At 39.6% G+C, this 9,926-nt stretch overlaps 1 protein-coding gene across 2 annotated transcripts; it reads right to left on the bottom strand.

The window, feature by feature from the left end:
• Positions 1-1,093: 1,093 nt before the first annotated feature.
• Positions 1,094-9,104, bottom strand: LOC129836436 (cytochrome P450 26B1-like). Of its 2 annotated transcripts, XM_055902609.1 has the most exons (7): positions 6,608-9,104; positions 5,739-5,993; positions 5,080-5,304; positions 4,539-4,814; positions 4,003-4,158; positions 3,352-3,795; positions 1,094-2,452 (listed from the first exon to the last, which is right to left on the bottom strand). In XM_055902609.1, the coding sequence occupies exons 2-7, from the start codon at positions 5,940-5,942 to the stop codon at positions 2,117-2,119; spliced, it is 1,641 nt and encodes a 546-aa protein (XP_055758584.1). In that variant the 5' UTR covers positions 5,943-5,993; positions 6,608-9,104; the 3' UTR covers positions 1,094-2,116. The 2 variants fall into 2 exon arrangements, with proteins under 2 accessions (XP_055758584.1, XP_055758583.1); XM_055902608.1 differs by lacking the exon at positions 6,608-9,104 and having other exon boundaries at positions 5,739-6,585.
• Between the last annotated feature and the right edge of the window lie 822 nt (positions 9,105-9,926).

Consider the following 9,926-nt stretch of genomic DNA (forward strand, 5'->3'; position numbering starts at 1 on the left):
CTACAACACGGACCGTGACATCCGTGTGAACTCTAGTGCCAAAACGTCGCCAAGTTCACTGCCCACCAAATGACGAGTTACAGGGCCCTTTACCACTCATAATTAGGATCGCGACATTTTCTTCACAGTCGTCTATTCTGTCAATCATGACAATCAAATTGAGTGCATAATCATACCTTATCTCAATCTATAAGCCTATTTACGTCAGGAGTTCATACATTGTTTTTCAATGTCTCAATTAACCTATAGGGTATATAACCTACAATTTAGAATCATTTCAACCTTTTTGAAGGTAATTTGAGAATCATTTTACACTGTCGGTTTTAACTTGGTAAGAGAGAGCGAGAGAGAGGAAGATAGAGGGAGTGTGTGTGTGTGTGTGTGTGTGTGCAGTTGGGTGGGTGGGTGGGTGGAAGGGTGGAAGGGAGGGGGTAGTTCTGTTAAACGTGGGTGGTCTGAGGGTTTAAATCAAGTGTCTTACCTACAATGAATAATTTCAGTCGTCTATGGAGGAAAGTCAGATAGTGAGCTGTATGTCTAGAATTCTTTGGTGTGGAAATTATGTTGTGAGATATCATTGGTGTTGTGGTCACTGCTCGTGAACTCACAGTTAAAAAAGCTGTCACCTAAACTGAGGGTCAATAGGGCAGAGTTAAATGGTTCACTAGAGGGTCACACTGCAATCCGAGTTCACTCTGAAGGTGTAACCTTTCAGGTTCCATTTATCTTCGGGGGCGGAGCCTGTCAAATGATATGCAAATCGTTCTTGTGGTTATGGAATTCAATGATATGAGTTGGCGAACGAAAACAGACCCAACTAACCACTAAGACTATACACTACGCTTACAATTGACTATATTTTGGCATCTCATATTAAAAACATAACACATTTCATAATATATTATATAGGCTTATACTGTGATAATACTGGCACAATTTTCAAATGTCATATTATCAAAACCTTAACAATTTTATCTATAAACAAGTTCATATTGGTCTTTTTATAGAACGGAAATCTATACATTGTGGTTAACATGATGGCAGCAAATGCACATTTTGTATGATAAAATGTCCTATTCTATGACAGAAATACACTTTTTTTTGTAATTTACCCTTTACATCGTTCTATAGATAATACGAGCATCATCAACACAAAAATACACACATTCAATCAATAGAACAAATACTGTATATACACACTCCGTAAAGGAGAAAAAGTGCTATCTCCTTCCATGAATCCATCTTAATTAACCGGGTCATTTCACAGCGCTTCCATCATGCTTTAAAATCAACAAACGATTATTCATAATGATGGAACATGTAATAATAATAAGAATACAAATAATAATTGGTTATTTTCACTAGGTAAGTTTATATAATTGCATTTTGATTTATAGACTCTAAATAATCAAATAATTAGCGATACTCTAGGCCTATGGTTTGTTTTAACGGTCTATGCTTTACATTGATTATAAATAACTAGTCCTATTCATTATTATTCCATATGTACACAGACTTATCCGAAGTGTTCTATAAATAAAGCTTATTTGTAATACTACTTCATTTCATACACACATACACTTATTTAGCCTATAAATGTAGGCCTATATCTCATTTATATCTACTTACATACTGGACATAAACACATACATTTGGAATGTATTTCTGAATGTATTTCGTGGAGACCAAGTGCAAGATCTGAAAGACAATTTCGTATTATAGACGGATATTTATAATCAGTCCTGAGCACAGATAATGTTTGTTCTGAGAGGAAAGCCCTACTCGTCCATTGTATATTGCATTATGGTGCTGAAATATAGGCTATCATCTTTCGATTTGCTATGTTATGGAATTGGGCGCCCGGATGTCCGTGAAGAATAGCAAATGCAGTCACTTTTCCCAGTGCGTAAAAAGGCGATCTTGGCGATAAGCAGGTCATCACAGGTCACTGGCACCATGCATTGGTTCCACTCTACAATGACCACCATGTTTCTCACAGCATAGGGTTCTTGCTGATATATTCAGATTGAATAACTTAATATTGCAATTGCGGAAAGTTAATGAGCTTAATGTTTTTAATAATAACACAATGACATCTCTAAACTATCGGAGTAGGCTATGCGTAATTGAAATGCACATGCAGTCCATTGACGGGGTGGACTATTGGCACCGTCTGCATCTTGGGGAATGTTTCCGTGGCGAGTGTCCATTTGCACGTGCCAATCACCTCAACTGCCAGGGTTTTAAGTATCATTTGGGCAAGCTCCTTTCCGACGCAACTCCTTATTCCGCCACCAAATGGAATGTAATTGAAGCGCCCAGTCTTGCTCTCGTCACGCTCCGGCCCGAAGCGGTCTGGGTCGAAGATATCCGGTCTCTGGAACACTGCAGCTGTCTCATGGGTGTCCCGGATACTGTACATTACACTCCATCCTTTAGGAATCTGGTAGCCCTTGGAAGTAGAGAGACAAAACAAAAACAAAAATGAAACTTCAATACAATATTTACAAGGTAAAGGTTGCTATTGGCAAGTGACAACCGCTTTACAGTCAGATTGAATGCTCTTTGACTTCCGGAAATGTTAAGGCATATTCAGCATCATCTGTATCTCACAACATATCACATGGACCCTAAACATCAATATGAATCTTATCATTGTAAGTCAATTATTAATCAGTATGAATAAAGTTTTCATAATCCGACTAGAATATATCTAATCGTATCCACCATCGGGCATAGGCTATGACATAGCCTTCCAGGATATCCAGACGGCTTCAAAGTTATTTATACTTTTACCCTAGGGTCCTCAGTTCACTATATCCCTCATTTCAAATAAAAGCCTATGTGAATCTCTTGGTCACTTTATTTGGAGCAATGATTGGGAGATGCACTTGAGCGCTGCACGCATTATGGTGTATTGAAAACTCGCTCAATTACTTAAAACAAATACTGACATCGCATTGTATCTGCTTTCGAATAATGGTTTATGTTCTAGCCAGTTGAGGGACTAATTGCCAGACATCACAGTAAATCTAAAGTATGATGCGGTGTGGCCTGGTCATGGGGTTGATCTAAGGTCAGCTTCAATACACTCTTAGAAAAAAAGCTTCTGGATAGAACCAAAAAGTGTTCAATGCTTCATACATAGCACCACTAAATGTTGTATATAGAACCGACATTTATTCCAAATATAAAGCTGTATGCAACCCAATGGTTCAGTGAAGAATAACCCCTGGGGTTCTGATCACATAACCCTACAAAAGGGAACCTTTTTGGTTTTCCAGATTTTTTTTTTAAAGAGTGTAGTGCGCTTCCGTAGTGTGTAAAAAGCGCGCGTAATTATATACTTACGTTCAATTCGAATGTTTGTAGCACCGTCCTGTATCCTCCAGACACTGGCGGGAGAAACCGCAGGACCTCCTTGACGACACATTCAATGTAACGTAGCTGACTCAGTTTCTCCAAAGTTAAACAAGGAATATGAGACCGAGAACACCGTGCTTCTTCGTTTTCATCCAGTGCGCAATTAACAGTCCCGTTACCATTCATCAACAGGGTGTCGTCTGGGTCTAGAGGCCGATGTTCCTCATGTTCCGCCGCAAGAGGACCTTTCAGACCATTTTCTTTGCCGGAGCATCTGTGGGCGCTATGTGCTTCGTAGCCGAGACCCTCGGACTCCAGCTCTATCTGGGCTTTCTCCACCACAGCGGGGTGCCGCAGGAGTTGAAGAATAAGCGAAGTGGAGGCACTGGCTGTAGTTGAGTGAGCAGCAAATATTAACTCCACCGCGGTTTCCTAGACACCAGAAACAGAACACAATTAACATTTAATTTAAGCTATAATTTTGGACATTTATTTTGGTCGTCCAAAGTAAATAAATTGTAAATTCCCCTTAGTAGGCTATAAACCTCCAAATAAGACTGACTACACAATTGCAAATGTGGGATTGTATATGCAGATGACCAAAGCAGAATGGTTAAACAGAAGAATACAATAATTTACCTTCAACTCCTGCATGCTGAGTTCATTTCCATTTTCCTTGGCACTGATCAACATGTAATCGAAAGCATCATAGTACTCATCAGACTGTTGTTTCTGCATTTTTTCCTCTATGATTTTCTCCATGCACGCATGTAGGATTTCCCGGGCTTCTATTCCCTGAGAAGAAAACATACATCAGAATGGCGTCTAATGGATTTTTAGCTGCCTTGATGGGATATTTCCATCCAGTTTTTGAAATTATATTATATTTATTATTTTCCATTCTAATAACATATTGGGAGTTAATGTGATGTGCAAGTTTTTTGTTACCAATGAAGTTAGCAAAATAGTTTTGTTATCATGCCACACCATACAATATGAATTAGGCTACACATATATATATTTTTAACATGTAAAGATATTAATAATAAATAAACGTATTATAATTTCAGGATTATCATTTCCCTGGACTATCATTTCTACAATGATTAAAACATAAAATAAATATGCGAATAATTTTACAGCATAATAACATTGTTGGCTATAGGCTTACTCACTTTGCGGAGGCCACTCATAGGTGCGTCAATTGGTAGTGAGAAGAGGTTGTTCATGAGTTGCTCAAAGATCTTAGACAGGTAAACTATGCGTTTTTCCTCCATCTTCAGTCCCAACAAGACTCTGACAGCAATGCGAAATGTGAGAGACTTGGCTGAGACGTAAACATTCACTGGGCCAGGCTCCGAGCACCACTTTGCAATTTCAGACTTGACAACATCTTGCAAGCGAGGTAGGTAAGACTCCAAGGCCCCGCGGCTAAACACTTTTGCCAAGATCTTAAAGGAAAGGATAATAAAAAGTTATCACCTGGTAGGCTACAAGGTACTCCAGACAACAATTGAATAATACTTGAGACAAAATTAATCATCCCGATACTTCTCTAGTTATTACCTATAATAACTCAATAACAACAGCAGGGAATTATGTGCATATTTTATTGCCTTGATTTTCCTCCCTGGCGAGTAACAGGCCTAGAAGATGATCATGCCTCACCAAGTTATGTCCCCTGCGGGGTTTTACTCGTCTTTATTTCATCCTTACTTTTCTCTTCTTCTTGTGCAAATCTCCGATAGAGTTGACCAGGGTGTCGGGTCCCAGGATAATACGGGTGCTCTGAGGCCACTGCGTGCAAACCAAATTGTGTTCTCCAAGCAAGATTTTACGGATGTTTTCGGCACCAGTCACCCGGATAACAGGCTTTCCTAAAAGGTGAGTTTTAAAAACGTTGCCATGCTTCTCTCTCCTGGAGATGTGGAAGTTGGACCCCTGTCATAAAACACAAACACACACAAAAGCGGTAAAGGAGGTGTTCATTTCATGTGTATAAAGAGGGCGCGTTCTACCCATAGCCTTAAGGCTCTACCCCGTGCCTCCTAGTTTACGCCCAGTCTGGAAGCGGGATGCATTCCTACAGGAGCGCGGTGTGGAATTGAAGTGAAAGCGTCTGTTTTTCACCGCAAGAATGAATTACACACGCTCATCAAGTCCACACAAGTATAGTACCATGGACGCATTATATTCAGTATACAGTATACTGAACTGAGATGTAATGTTTTCATAAGTTGTGTGCTGTTTCTTTGCACATTTTAACACAAACAAACTCTTTAGCTCATCTAATGCATGGTGACATACGTCGCGTAAAAGGCACATATAGTCTATCTTGGAACGCTTGTAAAAAAACGAAACAATACTCCTCATACCTGAAAGAGCCAGTGGAACGTTTCTCCCACCAGGGGCCAACCCATGGATCCATTGGGTAGCGGCAACTTGCTCTCTGTGTCCCGCGTAATGGTCCACCGGAAGGTCCACAGTTGCCTGGAGACGGCAAGCAGGATCAGGGCGGAGAGCACAGATGTGAGCGCAGTGACCAGCGCTGACAAGTGACTGAGCTCCAGAAGGAACATCTCCAAAAATCCACGTGCTACTGTGTGAAGTCTGACTCGTGCTTCTTTTCTCTGTCCAGAGTAGAGAGACATAATTTCCCAAAACGTTAATGGAGCTTTTATGTTGCAATTGTTATTCATCCAACTTACTTTCCAATCTTAAAAGGCATTTCATAGACACATATTTGTATGACAAGCATGGTTTCTGATAATTATGCAGAAGACATGGTTGAAGTAGGCTAAACGAAAGAAAAAGATGATCCTGATTTAAATCTACTGGAAGTCTTCTTCATTCCGCCTCAAATTACTTCCCCTTGAATGACGAGAAACTGACAAGTATTCCAAATAGTTGTACAGGTTACACATACGTCGGCTTGTCTATTTATGTGCGTTTATACAGGTCAGGGGGTTCAATATTCCCAAGGCGTCCAGCGTTTTATAGTGCATTGTAATAAATCAAGCAAAAGCGGGGGTACACTCACATTGATTGAAATACAGTAGCCTACAGTTGGCCAACGTTTGAGACGTGTAAGGCGGATGCTGACTAATAATAGTATAGTATCTTCCTTTAAGAAAGTAACACTGAAAAAAGTTGCCTATTTTAAAAGTGTTTGTAGCTTGAGAAAAACAAAAAACATCAAAGAAAACAACTGGAATATTTAATAAGGAGGTGTAGAGAGCCTTACCTTGTCTTAAACGTGGAACCAAGTCGCTGACAGCAGCGAGAAACTCGTCCTTAAAGGTCTCTTTCCTCCTCCACAATGTATTGTTCGCACGGAGCTTTATAAATATTGGAACACTACATGATCCACCTTCGCAGATGACGTATAACGTTTTTTTAATATATCTAAAGAGCTCGATAAATCGCCAGGATTGGAGAAAAGTTTGTGATAGCACTCGGAGATTGAGTGAGCGCGAGCGAAGCGGCTTTGAAAGTGCGTGTAGGGTATGGGGATCGAATGGCAGCTGATTGAGGAGACAGGTAACCAACCAATCACTGAAACCCTTCAGTTTGACCGACCCTGTTCACATAGACCAGTTCTCAATTGGCATGGACATGGCGCAAGCCGTTGTATTGCATGCCCTGTCAACCTGCTTGAATAATAATACATATAGGCCAATAATCTGAATAAATTTTCATGATTTCAAGATTAATTCAACCTGCAAAATTATAGGTAATATTTATTTTCTCGGATAAATAGCACTATTTACATTTTCTAGAACCTAATCTAACGTGAGCAAATTATAACAAATCTAGGTTTCCGGATGATTTGTCCTGTAATTTTACGCAGTTGAATTTCTTCATATTTAATGTTGAAATCACAGGTTGAACGTGTTAGATTAAAACCACAATATAGCATTTTAGAAACTGGTACACAAATGTCAAAAGAAATGTAAATATAACATTAGCTTCAATTCAAAACGTCGGGGAATGCTTTACGCGTGGTTGTGTTAACATTCCTCTGGTTAGAAGCGTGCCCCAGAAATGCCGGTACCTGGTGTCCTCAGTTCTTCAAGGAGGATTCCTTTTTCGATCAGGGAACAGAAGGAACCTGTTGCACACATTTTGGATTGGTGGCCAAATTCGTCAGTTGAATGTTTAAACAAAGAATTTCAATACAAGAGGGTAACCTACAGTCTCATAAAAAAAAAAAAATACAAATATTTGTATCTAATGAAATAACATGTGAAAAAAATAGATACAGTAGATCAATATGGTGCAAAATAGTCTGCCTATTTTTTTTTATTGTGAGATGAAAAGGGTACATTTATCTTCAGTTTGATTTCAAATAAAATGTTAGACTGCGGCCTCACATTGTAAACATGTCATTAACCAACCGTGTCACTCTCTATGACAAATGGGTGTGTAATGACCCTTTATGGTTAAATCCAAACATCTGGTGAAAAAGTTTGAAAACTTTTTTGTATAGCCAGTTAACAAGGGTCACGTAATTTTCACCATTAGGACCTGTTAACTACCACAAAACTGTTAACAGGTAATAACATAGGCCGATGTTATAACAGCTATATCAACCATATCAAATTTACCAACATTTCTCATAAGCCTGTTAGGCTATGTGGAGGGCATCAGTTATAGAAGGATGCACTATGTTAACAAATCTTATTTGAGCCTCCTATGGCAAGCCATGTTATAGTGAATATGTTCCTCTTAATTGTGAGATTGCTAATGTTACTGTCCGATTGAGTGACAGTGTACGTGTTGGCTTCTGCCATTACATAGTCACTATATGAGCTGACCTTGGTCTTTGCATGCTCTATGTCTGTTGTACTGTTCCCACTGTTACATAACTCAGCCAGGCCAAACTTTAGTGGAGGGTCCGTCACAAATTTCCTAGGTGGCAAAGGTCCAGATGGATAATGTAATTTGTCGGCGTAGTTACAAACCCCCACCTCACAACCCATGCGACCTCAACGCCAGTTGATTATGGAGACTCTAGTGGATTACTGTCAAATCATTTTAAATTGTGAAATTATGGCCTTTATTTCCGTAGTCATTATCCTACCGTCCATTAGGGGCAACGTGAGCACCCATCGCCTATCCCTACCCTAAAAACACACCATCACAAATGATCGTGAAATAGATACAAATTACTAATTAGATATTCGTGACAGGCACACGATTTTTTCATGTCCACCACACAATTTTCTAACTAATTTTATCTTTAAAATTCAATTTTTATTGTGGCTAAAATTAGCTATGTTAGAAAGGTGGCAAATCTTAGTTTAGCTCATTGAAGACAAATGAAGCCGGTTAAGATGGAGACATAACAGGCATAGTTTTAATTACTCCAGGAAGTAACGTTGCAGTTTAGCTCAGTGCTGCCCCCTCTCATTGAGTAATTCAAGTCGAAGGCCGACCGGGGCTCCATTAGCAACTTCATTCTCCTTATTAGTTCTTCTGTGTGCGATGGAAATATTATCGGTTCAAGGACATACATTTGGTGTATTAGAAGCAATTATTGATACATTATTGTCCTCAAAAAATGATTATACTCACGCTAAGATTGACCACAAAGATCAACAATTTCCCATTCACTATAATGCAGGATCCTGTTTTCGTCTAATAATGCCTGCAATATTGTGGTCAGCCTTGAACTTCCGTGGCTTCAATGAGAGGGGGCAGTCGTTCTCCCCTGGGTTAAGGTTAGGGTTAGGGTTAGCTAACATGCTAGCTACGTAGTAAAAAAGTATAGATGGGTTGGCTGACAACGTCATGGAAGTGATGCGCCCACATCGATGTGGCCGGAAGCCGTGCTTTGTTATGATTCTGAACGGTCAGATAGCTAGCAACAATGACAAGAAGCTGCCATGTGGGGAATCGTAGGTGGCTCGTTTCAGCTAGTAATATTTTGTTCTTGATACCATGTCTTGTTTGGAGGTGTTTTGACTTATTTCATGTCAATGCTAATATGACTCAAATTCGCTAGCTAGCTAACCAACAACTGTAATGATGTATTTGAGAGAAAACATGCTCATTGTGCAAATTTATTACTGTTTTCAATAAATATTTGGAGACAAAATTGACAATTTGTCAACAATCTAAGCCTTTGCTCCAGAGTTGCAAAAGTCTCGGTTTTGTTGCTAAACAACCAACCCATCTATTTTGCAGTCGCTAATTAGCTAAAATGTTAAAGTTCTCCATCATGTGATTTAATCACGCAACATTTGGGTTGCTAGACCTTCGGTTATTTTACTACTACTGCTTCATACATGTCATCGAGAAACCCTCTCTGCCCTCAATGTTAGTCATGGATCAACTTGTGTTTGAAATGCTGCAGTGATGGTATCAACATAGTATAGCCCTCCGTGTTATGTTGGGTTGTAATGATAACCTGCTCCACTCCCTCTTCCTGCTCTGATGTTGATGAAACTCAGCATTTGATATATGATTCATACTTCCAGCTTAATGCCACTCCTAGATGCCAAGTCCCCAGGTGATTGAGAGGCAAGTCCCATCTCTGTGCCCCGTGGGCTGCTGCTCTA

This window comes from Salvelinus fontinalis, chromosome 37 (assembly GCF_029448725.1).
Source record: "Salvelinus fontinalis isolate EN_2023a chromosome 37, ASM2944872v1, whole genome shotgun sequence".
Lineage (NCBI taxonomy): Eukaryota > Metazoa > Chordata > Actinopteri > Salmoniformes > Salmonidae > Salvelinus > Salvelinus fontinalis.